The 13,776-nt window shown below is 58.8% G+C and overlaps 4 protein-coding genes across 7 annotated transcripts; all 4 read left to right on the top strand.

The window, feature by feature from the left end:
- Window positions 1-633: 633 nt before the first annotated feature.
- LOC134563949 (AP-5 complex subunit sigma-1-like) lies at window positions 634-4,132 on the top strand. Its single transcript, XM_063422407.1, has 2 exons — window positions 634-1,259; window positions 1,702-4,132. Exons 1-2 carry the CDS (start codon window positions 649-651, stop codon window positions 2,126-2,128), a joined length of 1,038 nt encoding a protein of 345 aa, XP_063278477.1. The 5' UTR covers window positions 634-648; the 3' UTR covers window positions 2,129-4,132.
- A 10-nt stretch (window positions 4,133-4,142) lies between these two features.
- LOC134563951 (sulfotransferase 1 family member D1-like) lies at window positions 4,143-6,313 on the top strand. Its single transcript, XM_063422413.1, has 7 exons — window positions 4,143-4,523; window positions 4,598-4,723; window positions 4,826-4,923; window positions 5,018-5,144; window positions 5,246-5,340; window positions 5,421-5,601; window positions 5,725-6,313. Exons 1-7 carry the CDS (start codon window positions 4,379-4,381, stop codon window positions 5,835-5,837), a joined length of 885 nt encoding a protein of 294 aa, XP_063278483.1. The 5' UTR covers window positions 4,143-4,378; the 3' UTR covers window positions 5,838-6,313.
- Window positions 6,314-7,010: 697 nt separating this feature from the next.
- Window positions 7,011-9,775, top strand: LOC134563950 (sulfotransferase 1B1-like). Of its 4 annotated transcripts, none has more exons than XM_063422412.1 (8): window positions 7,011-7,125; window positions 8,145-8,293; window positions 8,472-8,600; window positions 8,692-8,789; window positions 8,919-9,045; window positions 9,123-9,217; window positions 9,293-9,473; window positions 9,547-9,775. In XM_063422412.1, exons 2-8 carry the CDS (start codon window positions 8,146-8,148, stop codon window positions 9,657-9,659), a joined length of 891 nt encoding a protein of 296 aa, XP_063278482.1. In that variant the 5' UTR covers window positions 7,011-7,125; window position 8,145; the 3' UTR covers window positions 9,660-9,775. The 4 variants fall into 4 exon arrangements, with proteins under 4 accessions (XP_063278482.1, XP_063278478.1, XP_063278479.1 ...); XM_063422408.1 differs by lacking the exon at window positions 7,011-7,125 and adding an exon at window positions 7,376-7,499; XM_063422409.1 differs by lacking the exon at window positions 7,011-7,125 and adding an exon at window positions 7,426-7,503.
- A 1,002-nt stretch (window positions 9,776-10,777) lies between these two features.
- Window positions 10,778-12,495, top strand: LOC134563947 (sulfotransferase 1B1-like). Its single transcript, XM_063422406.1, has 7 exons — window positions 10,778-10,940; window positions 11,169-11,297; window positions 11,386-11,483; window positions 11,652-11,778; window positions 11,856-11,950; window positions 12,026-12,206; window positions 12,280-12,495. The coding sequence occupies exons 1-7, from the start codon at window positions 10,793-10,795 to the stop codon at window positions 12,390-12,392; spliced, it is 891 nt and encodes a 296-aa protein (XP_063278476.1). The 5' UTR covers window positions 10,778-10,792; the 3' UTR covers window positions 12,393-12,495.
- Window positions 12,496-13,776: the final 1,281 nt, after the last annotated feature.

Raw genomic sequence — 13,776 nt, 5'->3', positions numbered from 1 at the left:
GAAAAACCAGCTTTGCCACTGAAGTCACTTGAAGCAGAAAACAAGTTTTCCACGGCTGGAAAGGTCTCATGGAAGAGTCTCATGTCTCCACCCAGACATGTCGCTCTCCATGGTCCCTTTGCCCATGCCCCCACCATGTCCCCTGTGGCAGCCAGCCACACTCTCCTCCGTATGTCCCACTCAAGACAAGCAGCTTTCCATGCTGGCCCTGGCCATGTCCCCTTGAGACACCTCAGGCCACATTTACCCTCATGTCCTCTCCTAGCCCTGTCCACTCCATGCCCAGGGACACACACTCCCTCCTGCATTTAGATCCCAAAACTGCTGTGCTGCCACTTTGACCCTGTGCTGCATTCCCAGTGAACAAGCACCAGGATGGCTACGTCAAGGCCCCCTCCCGTCTTATTTCAAATAATTTGTCCTGCTCAAAGCCAGCTGTGATTTACACTGGGGGACAGGAGGGGCTTCACCTCAACCCCAGAGCCAGCGTTTGGGCACTGTGAGGGTGCGGAGTGTTTTTTGCACACTCTGTTAACTCCTTCGGGATAGAAAAAAACCCCGGCTCCTGACCTGTGAATGCACCACAATGCAGCTGCGGGGGATATGTGGGAAAAGTGAGAGCGGCAGCCAGGGGTGAGGGCTGCGGCGATGGCAGCTTCCCTGGGGGCTGAGAGCTCACCCAGGACAAGCACTGGCCCTGAGAGCTGTCCCTGCGCGCGGGGTGGCAGCAGCGAGGCCCCGCGGGGGCAGCGGCTGATCTGGACCCCAGGCAGGCAGCACGGTGGGGGCTCAGAGCTCTGCCTCGCTGCCGGGGCAGCGTGGCCGGGCCCACGGAAACACCCCGCGGAGGGGGACACGGAGCAGGAGCAGGGGTGGCCGCGGAGGGGCTGCCACGGTCCCGTCGCCGGAGAGTGCTTTCGCTTAGGCCGAGCCCCGCGCCTGTCCCCGCCCACCGGCCTTTGCCCGCCAATCAGCTCTCGCTGCGCGCGAGCCTTGGCCAATCGTGACCCGCTGCCTGCACGGCCGCGCAGCGCGAGGGCCGCTCCTTCCGAGCCAGCGGCGGCGCTTCCGGCGCGCGGGGGCCGGGGCCGTGCGGCCGCCATGGTGCGCGCGTTCGTGCTGCTGGCGCCGGGCGGGCCCGCCGGCCACGCCCCCTGCCGCGTGCTGTACGCGCGCACCTTCGGGACCTCCGCCGGGCGCGGCTCCGGGGGCTCCCGGCAGCGCCTCCGCCGCAAGGAGCAGCTGCTGGTCGTGGCCAGGTACAGCCGCGACATCCGCCCCGCGGGCATCCCCTTCCTGCGGATGCTGGACTCCGTGGGACGTCCGGCAGCGTGCGTCCTCCATCTCCTGAACCCTCTGGGCTTGCGACGCCTCATCCCTCTCCCTGGCGTCCCCCAGCCGTCATACGTCCTTTGTTTGATCAGAGGGCTCTTGGGCTTGCCTGAGCCCCAGGGCTGGCACACCCCTTGACTGTGGGACACCTTCCATTCCTAAGGGGAGCCAGTGGCAGCCCCCTTTTCGGAGGACAGGGCTCAGTGAGAACCCCAGGGCCATGCCCCCCCCCCCCATTTATGAGACCCATTCTTTGTGGGGATGCTGGGCTTGGCAGGACCCCTGGGACTCTGTTCCCCCCATAGAGGGGTCACTGTCCCTGGATGAGGTGGGGGTCCTTAACATGAGGGTCCCCCTTTTCTCTTCCAGACAAGTGGCCTCCCAGTGTCAGCTCCTTCAGTCATCCTTGGGGCGCCCGTCCTCCCCACAACTTCCCCAGCTACCCGATGAGCCGATGTCACTCCAAGATGCTCCAGGGGGTCTTTTCCAGATGCCCCCTGGAGACCCATTCCCTGAGCGGGTGACGGTAGTGTGGTTATCAGTGCTGGCCCTTGCCTTCGCCTTGGTTTGTGAACCCCAAGAGAATCTGTCGTTGGCTGAGATCACCCTGCGGCGCCTGGCTCCCCGCCTGCTCCTCTCCCTGCGCCTCCTTGGCCCTGGCGCTGATGTCCTGCTCCGTCCTGATGCTGCTGATGGCCTCCTGGACCGTCTCCTGCCCCACGGGCAGATGCTTTTTCTCAACGAACATTTCCTCCAGGCAGTGGACCGAGAGCTGGGTATCAAAGCATCCCGCTGAGCTACAGATGACATTCCTGCCTACCACTCCCAGATATTTTTGGGGGATGAGAGACAAGGAGGGATCTGAGATGGTTGCCAAGCCCCAGTGGGATGGATGAGAAACATAGTTCAAGAATAAAGAGCGACGAGCCAGCTAAGAGCAGAGTTTTAATCCATTTATCCCCCAACACCATCATGGGAGAGCTAACCCATCCCCATAAATCCACCTGCAGCTGGGACGGTGCCAAATTCCTGTGCTGTTTTCCTGCACTGCATTCCTGCACCGTGTGCACATGACAGTGAGTGGAGGCTGCATGTGGCCGTGAATGGACGCTAAAAGAGGGACCCTGGGTTGTGGTTACCCCAGCTGGGCATGGTGGGGCAGGCAGGGGGTCCTCAGCAGGGGAGACATGGCTCTGGGATGGGGCCTTGGCAGGGTACATGGGGCATCCACGGGTGTGCATCTCGCCATGGGGCATTGGGGTCTCTGTGTGGGGGATTAAATAAATAGGTGGTGGGGCAGGATGTAGCCGTGTGCCTCGCACAGCAGGGTGGTTGTCCCTAGATGCTGCTGCTTGGGGTCAGGGGACCTGTGTGACACCCTGGGAGATGGCAGGATTTGGCACTCCCCTACCCAGCTCTGCAGGGTGCAGTGGGGAGCAGGGTCCTACCCTAGCACTTTCTGAGTGCTGGGAAATCCAGGGAGCCAGGAGCTGGCATGGACAGCTCTTACACCAGTGGGCCGGGAACAGTCTGGGCACTGCCAGGCCATGCAGAGGGGCTGTCATGAGGCCAGACTCCAAAGTGCTTTCGCTTGTAACTGCACCAGTAAAGCTGGAGCACCTGAGGAGGGGTGCTGGGCACTGAGCTTCAGCCGTGATGGGTCTCTGGCTGTGCTGGGGGATCTTATTGTGTGCTGGAGATGCGGGAGCATTGGAGCCCACTGTGGCATCCCACCCTTAAGGGGAAGGGCGTGCTGTCTTCACCTCCCATGTGATAGCAGCTGTCACATACTGCTCCCACAACTGGCTTGAATACAACCAAAAGCCAATGAGACATTATCCCAGAGTGTTTAAATGTTGCTAGCAATTAATTGCTGATGATAATCAACTGGAATGTGAATATATGGGCCATTACTGTGTATGCACTGATAGGATTCCAGTTGCTTGATTTCAATATCACCTGTTTAATGGCCAAAATTCTCTTGCAAATCAGCCACCTGAATTGAATCAAATGGGATATTTGTGTGTGATTTTCCCCTCCACCCTTAGGTCTAGTAGATTCAGGGCGAGTTGAAGGAGATAAAAAATCATCTTTTCCCAATTCTCTGTCATGGGGACCGCCCTTTCCCAGAGACTGCACTGACCTGGCCTAGGCCAGGCACCATTTCGCTTCTGGTTCTCCTTGATCGCCTCCTGGAGCAAGAGCAGCACCTGCTTCATCATGGTGGGTTCCTGTACTGCACAGCCTGCTGGATTAGATCATCCAGGATGAAGCAGATCATCTTATTCAGCCCTTTCCTACAAGAGGCATCAAAGGAGCATCCAGGAAGAGGAGAGAGGGAGGCACTCCCTGCTTGCAGCACTGCCATCCAGGTCCTGGCCAGTTTGGTTCCCAGGACGAGCAGGGACATTGCAGGACAACACAGGGCACATGCCTGGCAGGTGGGGAGACAGAGGCAGAGCCCACTCCAAAACCATTCCCGGCCCCAGCTGCTGGCACTTTGAACCTCCTTCACAGCCTCTGTGCTCTGTAGCTTAGCTGAGCTGGCTCTCATTAACCATTATAGCTTGGGTGTGGCTGTGGCAGGAGGGTGGAGGTGCCAGCGCTCCTGGGCACCAGAGCACACAGAATCCTGACAGGTATGGCTGCAATGGGAGCCCTGGGTGGCAAAGCTGTCTCTGCAGCTCCAAAACCTCCTGACAGTCATTAAAGGGGCTGTAGCTGGGGGAGAAGTGCAGACAGCTGGGAGAAAAGGTGGTGCTGGGCTCCATTCCCAACTCATGGCTTGGGCTTAGTGCATGGCCAGCATCTACGTTAGGGCAGTATCCTACCAGGGATCAGGGCATGCTCCTGTGGCATTGGCAACACCTCTACCACGTGTGATCTGGGCTGGACTTTGCCTGATAGGGCACTGCCCTGGGCACAGTCCTGGCACAAGATCCAGTACTGCCCCAGGCAAGTCCTGGCACACGAGCCAGCTAGTCCCAAGGTTGTGGAGGCTGCCAGCAGGGAAGACAGCCAGGGCTGTGTGGACCCACTGTCAGCTATGGAGCAGGAAGATGCAATGAGGCAGGAGCTGGGAAGCCTCCATGGCATCCCCCTCTTCAAGAGCTTCATTGAGGGCTGGCCAGAGGTGAAGGCTTTCCAAGCCCGTCCAGACGACCTGCTCATCTCCACCTACCCCAAATCAGGTGAGTGGTCCTGGGGAAGGGTGCAGGGGGGATGGGTTGACACCAGCCTTTGCAACACTGTCCCTGTGCTGCAGGCACAACGTGGCTGAGCGAGATCATGGACATGATCTACCATGATGGCAATGTGGAGAAGTGCCGACGGGATGCCATCTACAACCGCGTGCCCTTCCTGGAAATGAAGGTCTCCGGGGGCCCAAGTGGTGAGCTTCCCTAGCCTGGCTGCCTGGCTTGGGTGGAGGGGGAACAGAGCCAGCCTGGGGGTGAGTGCTGGGGCTCACACCTCAAAGTCCCCTGTGCCACAGGTGTTGAGCAGCTGGAGAACACCCCATCCCCGCGGCTGGTAAAGACCCATCTCCCGGTCCAGCTCCTCCCAAACTCCTTCTGGGAGAAGGACTGCAAGGTAACATGGCAGGTGCCCCTGTCTCTCCCCATCTGGGTTGGTGGGGAGGAGGCACCTCTCTGTACCTCCCAAACACATCCTTGTCTCTTTCCAGATTATCTACATGGCCCGCAACCCCAAGGATGTTGTCGTCTCCTACTACTACTTCCACCAGATGGCCAAGCTACACCCTGATCCTGGCATGAAGGCTGAGTTCTTGGAGAACTTCATGGCTGGCAAAGGTGTGGGCAGAGCCACAGGATGCCCTGTGGGAGAAATGCTGGTGGGAAGGACATTCCCTGCTACCCATCTTCTCAGTTAATCCCTTGACCATATTCCACAGTGGCCTATGGGTCCTGGTATGACCATGTGCGTGGATGGTGGGAAAAGAAGCAGGAGAAAAAGATACTCTACCTCTTCTATGAGGACATGAAGAAGGTGAGGGTGAAATGGAGGGGAAGGAGCTCTGGCTGCCCCCCAGCTTTTTTGGCAGCCTCCTCATGTCAATCACCCTCCAGGACCCACGGCAGGAGGTGCAGAAGATCTTACAGTTCCTGGGCAAGGAGCTGGCAGAGAGAACAGTGGAGAGGATCCTGCACCACACCTCCTTCCAGGAGATGAAGAAGAACCCTGCTGCCAACTATGAGACCATGCTCCCCATCTTCATGGATCACAGCCTCTCCCCCTTCCTCCGAAAAGGTGGGTTTCGGCTGGTGGTGGAGGATTTGGGAGGGATGTCCCTGGTTTATATTTGAGCCCCCATCTGTGGCTACAAATATTTAATGTGTGTGAGGATTTACTCAGTTATTTTCTTGCCCCCAGGGATCTCTGGAGACTGGAAGAACCACTTCACTGTGGCCCAGAATGAGCGCTTTGACCAGCACTACGAGGAGCACATGGCAGGCTCTGACCTCCACTTCCAGATGGAAGTGTAAGGGGCTCATCTCCCTTTGCAGGAGGACTGTGGAAGATGGGGATTCTTGCACTAATTCACTTTTCCCTCTGAAATAAATTGTGATAAATGGAGGCTGAGTCATTGCCTGCAGGGAAAATGAGGGTAGGACCTGAACCCCCTGAATTCTAGGCAGTGTCTGGGAACACCTTCATGGTCATCAGGGGAGATGGGCTCACAGTGGATTTTTAGCTAGAGATGCTCAGGCATCACTAGGAGTGGGCACCCTCCCAGAAACCACCACTGGCCCTTGTCAGCTTGGGCTGCCCCAGCCTACCAAGGTGCTCTGAGGGAAAAAAGATCAGTGATGAGTGGAAAATCCCTGGAGCACCAGCAAATCCAGTGCTGCCACAGCCCTTGTGTGCACAGGAGCTTTCATGCCTCTGGGTTGTGGCAAGTTCCTTGATGGAGCAGGTGGTGGTGAGGCTCTCCTTGGCCCAGCTGGAGCTTGGCAGCCCATGGTCTGTGGAACAAAGGTGAAGGGAAACAGCTCCTTGCTGGCTTGTGGCCAGGCTCAGCAACATCACTGTCCTTGCTGGATAAACACCCTGCAGCCTCCAACCTGGTTGCACCTTGCCCTTGCTCTGGGATGCTTGGAGCAAACCAGTCCCTGTTCCAATGGGGGCAAGGGTGTGCTTTGGAACCCCAAGTTCCCCATTTACACCCCATTTTTGGCTGGTTCTTGAGATTCCGAGATCGCAGCTTCTTGGCAAGACAGTCTCATGGGGTTGTTCCATCCCCAAAGAGATGCAGCCCAGATCCAACTGCTAAGGAGCAGCAGTGCTATGAGGGGACCTGCCTCACAGAAATAAATCCTTTTCACACATTCATTTAAATGCCGTTGGGAATGTCTTCCACTGGAAAATGTGCTTCCCCAGCTTCTGGCTCTGCCTGCCCTGTTTGCACACACAGCCCATTTTGCTGGCATATGAACAGCAAAACACCTGAACACCTGCCATGGCATGCCTCATCTCACCGGGAACTTGACCCTGGAGACAAATCAGGGACGTTTTTCTCAAGGCTGCCAACAGCTGAGCTGCTGACCCTGCCAGCTATTCTCCTGCCCTTCCCACTCCCTCCTGCCTAAGGTAAGGAAGAACATTTCACCACCATCAGCACCTTTACACACTTTTCCCAGGAGCACTTGTGCTTTGCAATCCTGCAAACTTTGGACCCATATTTGAGTAGAGTAGGGGTACGAGCAAAGTCTGAACCCCACAACCCTCTCGCAAGCTCCACATCGGTGTGAGGAGCTGGGGACGTCCACGCAGGTGACTCTTGGACTACGACAGGGTGATGTTCAATCTCCCGGGATGTGGGTTGGGGTTTCCTCCCTATGTTTACCTCTGCTGGTGGAGGGGAAGCTGCGATTTCCACTCCCGCTGCCTGTGTGCGTCCGACGGGTGCTGAGCACGGACAGCTCATCACAGGCATCTGGGGACCGTCCTCATCCTCGCTCGCCCCTTCCCCGCACTCGTCCCACCGCAGCACCGGGACACGGTCTCGCTCCAGGCTCTTGACCCAGAGTTGTCCCCGGCCCCCCTGCGCCTCCCCCTTCCATGCAGGGGAAGGAAATTAACAAATCCCGCCCCGTAAGCGTCGGGCAAAGCTTTGCCTCCTCCCTGCCAGAGCACCCGGAAAAGACGCAAGTAACCGGGGGGGCTTTGGCCCCGGCGTTTCGGGGGCCCTGGCCTCATAAGCGGGGGGCTGCGGGGCTGGGTGCGGGGGCGCCGTGTCCCTGGGAGGTGGAAGCAAGACACCAAGCTTTTCTCCAAAAATCAGAGCTTGGGAGTTTTGCAGCTGGCATGTCCAGCTTTTCTGTCCTGGGTGGTGTGTAGAAAGGCTTCCTAGGGGGAGAGTCCTGAGAGTCCTGCTGCTCGTTCCTGCCTGAGTCAAACCCTCACTCAAGGCCCCTGGAAGCAAGGGTTCCCGTGCTGCCCTACAACGCAGAGATGGGGAGGAAAAAGCAAAGAGACAGCAGCCTGCAGCTCCAGCCAGGAATGCCCCTGAGAGTTTTCACACCCAGGAACGGCTCTGGTAGCTTGATATGGGCTCTGACTGAGCTGCCCAGAGCTGGCCATGCCACTCTCCCTGCACTGCCACTTGCTCCCTAAAATCCCCACAGAAAACGGGTGCCACCTCCTGTGATGCCAGCAAGCAGGGCATGATTTCCTTTCTGTGGCCGGGATGGCAGGGTTCAGCAGGGATTTTGGGGCCGCCAGGGAAGGAGGTGGCCCCGTGATGCTCCTCGCTGCCAGCCAGCCATGCCACATGTCCCTGTCCCCAGCAGGATGGCAGATCCGGATACCTACTTGCGTCAGCCCTGGCGCACCGTGCATGGCATCCCCATGGTCAATGCCTTCGCCCTCAACTGGGAACGGGTTGACACCTTCCAGAGCCGCCCTGAGGACATCGTGGTGGTCACGTTCCCCAAGTCTGGTGAGCATCCCCAGGCACCTGAGAGGGGTCGTGCTTAGGGAGGTACCAGCCTGCAGATGCCTGGGCTGGGACCAGGGGCATGCCAAAAGGCAGCACTGGTAGATGGTGATCCTCTTGTGCCTGAGATGGGGCTCCAGTGGGAATGGCATCAGCTGGACACCCAACATCTCCTCTCCAGGCACCACCTGGGTCAGTGAGATTGTGGACATGGTCCTGAAAGGCGGTGATCCGGAAAAATGCAAGCAGGATGACATTGTGAACCGGGTGCCCATGATGGAGTGTGCTGCTCCTGGGAAGTTGCCAGCAGGTAGCAGAGTGGCAGTGTGATAGATGAGGACGTGTTTGGTTTTGTATGGGAGGGCACCACAGTGGGATCACTCTGGGAGAAAACCTTACAGGCACAGAGCAGCTGGAGGCCATGCCATCCCCTCGCATCATCAAGACCCACATCCCAGCTCACATCTTGCCCAAATCCTTCTGGGAAAACCGCTGCAAGGTAACAGGCTGGAATGAACATGCTGGGAGGGGAGCCAGCATGTTCATCTGCTATACTTACAGCAGATGTAAGGGGGCTGCGTGCCCCGTTGGGATTGCAAGTCCCCACATGCTACCAAGCTTTCTGCAGATGATCTATGTGGCGCGCAATGCCAAGGATGTGGCCGTCTCCTATTACCACTTTGATTTGATGAACAAATTCCACCCACACCCTGGGACATGGGCCCAGTACCTGGAGGAGTTCATGGCTGGCAGAGGTGGGACAGGGCACCCCTGGGTGCATGTAGGGGACCCTGTGGGGGACTGTCACTCACCGGCTGCTCTCCCCATGCAGTGGCATATGGTTCCTGGTACAACCATGTCAAGGACTACTGGGAGCGCAGGAAGGATCACCCCATTCTCTACCTGTTCTACGAGGACTTGAAGGAGGTGATGGGGCGGGGTGGATGATGGTGTGGGGTCTGGGGGTGGCAGGAGGGGTGAGTGTTGGCCTGTGTGGCACAGGACCTCCGCCAGGAGATTGCCAAGGTGGCTGAGTTCCTGGGGCAGAAGCTGTCGGAGGCGGCGCTGGACACCATCACCCGACACACGTCCTTCGAGGCCATGCGGGACAACCCTGCCACCAACTACAGCAAGGTGCCCTCAGACATCATGGACCACAGCGTGTCCCCCTTCATGCGCAAAGGTGAGCGTCTCCGGGGGCCTCTGGCGCACTGTCCCGCCCGGCCCCTGCTGAGCCCTATCTCTCCCGGCCACAGGCACCACTGGGGACTGGAAGAACTACTTCACCGTGGCCCAGAACGAGCGCTTTGACCAGGACTACGCGCAGAAGATGTCAGGCACCGACCTGTGCTTCCGCACTCAGATCTGAGGAGACACCGCCGGACGCCCCCCAAATCCGCCCTGTGCTGTGATGGCACTGCTGCCGTTCCTTCCTCTACCCTGGCACTGCTGCAGAGAAATAAAATGTGCTCCCTGCCCCTGCCATGGTGTGCTGACTGCCCTGAGCCTCTGCTGATCCCAACCCAGCTGTCCCCCTGGGGCTGCCGTCCTCTTCTTGGGTTGGGGACAAGCCGGTGTCACCCCTCAGCCACTCTAGTGGGAGAATTGCCAGCAGCAGCTCATGGGATCACAGAAGGTTTTGGCAAATCTGTGTATGGGGAACATGTTGGGTGGGTGTGGGAAGTGAGAGGAGTCCTCTCCACCCTCACACATTGGGATGTGGCCTGGGACCTCTGGGGGAGAGCAGGACTGGTGGGGCTGCAGATGCCCACTGTGGCCCTGCCTGCAGGTCAGTGGCTGCCGGTTTCTCCCTGCACTCGCTCCTCCCTCCCTGCAGCTGCTGGGCTGGCAAACATTACTGCCCTCAACGCCCTGCCTCTTTCCTTCTCCTTCTTGTAATAACTGCTGTGAGGCCCCGAGCCTCCCTGTCCTCTGCTGTCACCCTCCTGGTGTCACCATCCCGGCGTCACTCTCTCGGCGCAGAGCAGCAGGTCTTAGGTGAGACGGGTGTCCGGGGGTGCCCTGTGGGTGCTCTGCCCATGCTCAGCTGCACAGAGCTGCATATGCAGGGCCCAGGGTGGTGGATTTGGGGTACTTTGGGGTGCAATCAGCACCCCTAAACCTTCCCCTGATCTGCAGTCTTCTGCAATAACCCCAGGGACCCAGTTCCCTGCTTCCCAGGGGTGCTGAGGCAAGGGAAGAGGTTCTATTCTACTCTTGTCCCCTTGCTGTGGGTGATGCTGGCTCACTGTGGGCACCTCTGCCCTTGCTGGGGCTCTGGGTGTGCTCCTGTCCCCACAGCAGGGACCCCTGTTCCCAGCGGTGTGTGCAGTGATGGCCGCAGTGACCTCTGGTCTGTTCTCTGGTGTTATCACTGCCGCTCCCCGGGCAGGCACCGTGCCAGGTGACCGGGCTGTCCTGGCTGGACACCGCCCTGAGAGGGTGGGGCGGGGTGCCTCCCGTCACCAGCCAGCCCTGCCACGTGTCCCTGTCCCCAGCAGGATGGCGAGTCCGGACCCCTATCTGCGTCAGCCCTGGCTCACAGTGCATGGTATCCCCATGGTCAATGCCTTCGCCCACAACTGGGGACGGGTTGACACCTTCCAGAGCCGCCCTGAGGACATCGTGGTGGTCACGTTCCCCAAATCTGGTGAGCATCTCCAAGGCTACCAGATAAGCTGGTGCTGGGTGGGCAAGTGTGTTGTTCAGCTGAGACTCACTGCCTGGGGGCATGCAGCCACATTTAGGGGCTATCAGCATAGAGTTATGTAGGATTTCCCTTTTCCCCCATGGCACCTGGTCGAGGTCTGAGGGATTGTCAGTGCTGAGACACCTGATGCTGCCCTGGCTGCTCCCCTTGATGGATTCCTTTCCCCAGGCACCACCTGGGTCAGCGAGATTGTGGACATGATCCTTCAAGGTGGAGATCCTGAGAAATGCAAGCGGGACATTATCAGCAGGAGAGTGCCCATGCTGGAGTTCTCTGCCCCCGGGAAGATGGCAGCAGGTAGTGAGGTGCTGGGGCACCCCTCAGGTGCTGAGTCCCAAGGGTCTTTGCCAAGGGCCCACTGAGGAAATGCTCTGGGATCCCCTAGGAACAGACCTGCTGGCCACCATGCCCTCCCCCCGAGTGGTGAAGACTCACCTGCCAGCACATATCCTGCCTAAATCCTTCTGGGAAAACCACTGCAAGGTAACCTCCAACACTGATCCCTGCCTTGTGGGGCATTGCAGCTCCCCTGTTCCCCTGAGACAAGACTCCCCACTGCTCCCTTCAGCATCCTAAGTGGTAATAGGAGTTCCAGGAGCTGGAGCATCCTCCCTATTTGGGGTCCCTCATACTTCCATGGCCCATCTGCAGATGATCTATGTGGCGCGCAATGCCAAGGACGTGGCCGTCTCCTACTACCACTTTGATTTGATGAACAAGTTGCTGCCACACCCTGGGACATGGGCCCAGTACCTGGAGGAGTTCATGGCTGGCAGAGGTGGGACAGGGCACCCCTGGGTGCATGTAGGGGACCCTGTGGGGGACTGTCACTCACCGGCTGCTCTCCCCATGCAGTGGCATATGGTTCCTGGTACAACCATGTCAAGGACTACTGGGAGCGCAGGAAGGATCACCCCATTCTCTACCTGTTCTACGAGGACTTGAAGGAGGTGATGGGGCGGGGTGGATGATGGTGTGGGGTCTGGGGGTGGCAGGAGGGGTGAGTGTTGGCCTGTGTGGCACAGGACCTCCGCCAGGAGATTGCCAAGGTGGCTGAGTTCCTGGGGCAGAAGCTGTCGGAGGCGGCGCTGGACACCATCACCCGACACACGTCCTTCGAGGCCATGCGGGACAACCCTGCCACCAACTACAGCAAGGTGCCCTCAGACATCATGGACCACAGCGTGTCCCCCTTCATGCGCAAAGGTGAGCGTCTCCGGGGGCCTCTGGCGCACTGTCCCGCCCGGCCCCTGCTGAGCCCTATCTCTCCCGGCCACAGGCACCACTGGGGACTGGAAGAACTACTTCACCGTGGCCCAGAACGAGCGCTTTGACCAGGACTACGCGCAGAAGATGTCAGGCACCGACCTGTGCTTCCGCACTCAGATCTGAGGAGACACTGCCGGACGCCCCCCAAATCCGCCCTGTGCTGTGATGGCACTGCTGCCGTTCCTTCCTCTACCCTGGCACTGCTGCAGAGAAATAAAATGTGCTCCCTGCCCCTGCCATGGTGTGCTGACTGCCCTGAGCCTCTGCTGATCCCAACCCAGCTGTCCCCCTGGGGCTGCCGTCCTCTTCTTGGGTTGGGGACAAGCCGGTGTCACCCCTCAGCCACTCTAGTGGGAGAATTGCCAGCAGCAGCTCATGGGATCACAGAAGGTTTTGGCAAATCTGTGTATGGGGAACATGTTGGGTGGGTGTGGGAAGTGAGAGGAGTCCTCTCCACCCTCACACATTGGGATGTGGCCTGGGACCTCTGGGGGAGAGCAGGACTGGTGGGGCTGCAGATGCCCACTGTGGCCCTGCCTGCAGGTCAGTGGCTGCCGGTTTCTCCCTGCACTCGCTCCTCCCTCCCTGCAGCTGCTGGGCTGGCAAACATTACTGCCCTCTCCTCCCTATCTCTGCCTGTAAAAACTGCTGCCGTCACCCTCCCGTTGTCACCCTCCTGGTGTCACCATCCCGGCGTATCTCTCTCGGCACAGAGCAGCAGGTCTTAGGTGAGACGGGTGTCCGGGGGTGCCCTGTGGGTGCTCTGCCCATGCTCAGCTGCACAGAGCTGCATATGCAGGGCCCAGAGTGGTGGATTTGGGGTACTTTGGGGTGCAATCAGCACCCCTAAACCTTCCCCTGATCTGCAGTCTTCTGCAATAACCCCAGGGACCCAGTTCCCTGCTTCCCAGGGGTGCTGATGTACGGGGAGAGGGGCTTGCTCTGGGTGATGCTGGCTCACTGTGGGCACCTCTGCCCTTGCTGGGGCTCTGGGTGTGCTCCTGTCCCCACGGCGGGGACCCCTGTTCCCAGCGGTGTGTGCAGCGATGGCCGCGGTGACCTCTGGTCTGTTCTCTGGTGTTATCACTGCCGCTCCCCAGCCAGGAATGGTGCCAGGTGATGAGGCTGCCTTGGCCATTGTAGCCTGCCTGGTCTTTGCCGAGTTCCTGCCTGCCCCAGCTGCAAACTCCCACTAAAACAAACCATTGGCAGGATGACTGGGAAAGTCACGGGGAAAGGCTTGCCATGGGAGCATGAACAGCTAAGATGTGCGGAAAGGTGGAATGGAGAAAGTAACTCCTGCTTTTTGGGCTGGTGAGCCATTAGGTGAGTCCCATCGTGTCCATACCTATGGGATATGCAGATTTGCCCATCACCATAGCACACAGCTTTCCCAGGGAGGTTGTACAGATGTTGGCAAGACAGGAGTGTGCCACATCTGGAGGGAGCTTGGGCAAGTTAGCTTCTGCTCCTCCCTGTAGAGCTGACAAGGATAGGGTGCAGTACC

The sequence above is a fragment of the Prinia subflava genome, chromosome Z (assembly GCF_021018805.1).
Source record: "Prinia subflava isolate CZ2003 ecotype Zambia chromosome Z, Cam_Psub_1.2, whole genome shotgun sequence".
Classification (NCBI taxonomy): Eukaryota; Metazoa; Chordata; class Aves; order Passeriformes; family Cisticolidae; genus Prinia; species Prinia subflava.
This window is presented reverse-complemented; position numbering and strand designations above follow the sequence as displayed.

What these genes read in the sequence shown, in the direction of transcription:
- LOC134563947 (XM_063422406.1), top strand. Translation starts at nt 10,793, where the DNA reads ATGGCGAGTCCGGACCCCTATCTGCGTCAGCCCTGGCTCACAGTGCAT. An exon ending in CCCCGGGAAGATGGCAGCAG is followed by an intron (nt 11,298 to 11,385) that starts GTAGTGAGGTGC and finishes GGGATCCCCTAG; the next exon opens with GAACAGACCTGCTGGCCACC. An exon ending in GGAGTTCATGGCTGGCAGAG is followed by an intron (nt 11,779 to 11,855) that starts GTGGGACAGGGC and finishes CTCCCCATGCAG; the next exon opens with TGGCATATGGTTCCTGGTAC.
- LOC134563951 (XM_063422413.1), top strand. Translation starts at nt 4,379, where the DNA reads ATGGAGCAGGAAGATGCAATGAGGCAGGAGCTGGGAAGCCTCCATGGC. An exon ending in TCTATGAGGACATGAAGAAG is followed by an intron (nt 5,341 to 5,420) that starts GTGAGGGTGAAA and finishes ATCACCCTCCAG; the next exon opens with GACCCACGGCAGGAGGTGCA. An exon ending in CTCCCCCTTCCTCCGAAAAG is followed by an intron (nt 5,602 to 5,724) that starts GTGGGTTTCGGC and finishes TCTTGCCCCCAG; the next exon opens with GGATCTCTGGAGACTGGAAG.
- LOC134563949 (XM_063422407.1), top strand. Translation starts at nt 649, where the DNA reads ATGGCAGCTTCCCTGGGGGCTGAGAGCTCACCCAGGACAAGCACTGGC. An exon ending in CAGCTGCTGGTCGTGGCCAG is followed by an intron (nt 1,260 to 1,701) that starts GTACAGCCGCGA and finishes TTTCTCTTCCAG; the next exon opens with ACAAGTGGCCTCCCAGTGTC.
- LOC134563950 (XM_063422408.1), top strand. Translation starts at nt 7,414, where the DNA reads ATGCAGGGGAAGGAAATTAACAAATCCCGCCCCGTAAGCGTCGGGCAA. An exon ending in TCTGGGAAAACCGCTGCAAG is followed by an intron (nt 8,790 to 8,918) that starts GTAACAGGCTGG and finishes AGCTTTCTGCAG; the next exon opens with ATGATCTATGTGGCGCGCAA. An exon ending in GGAGTTCATGGCTGGCAGAG is followed by an intron (nt 9,046 to 9,122) that starts GTGGGACAGGGC and finishes CTCCCCATGCAG; the next exon opens with TGGCATATGGTTCCTGGTAC.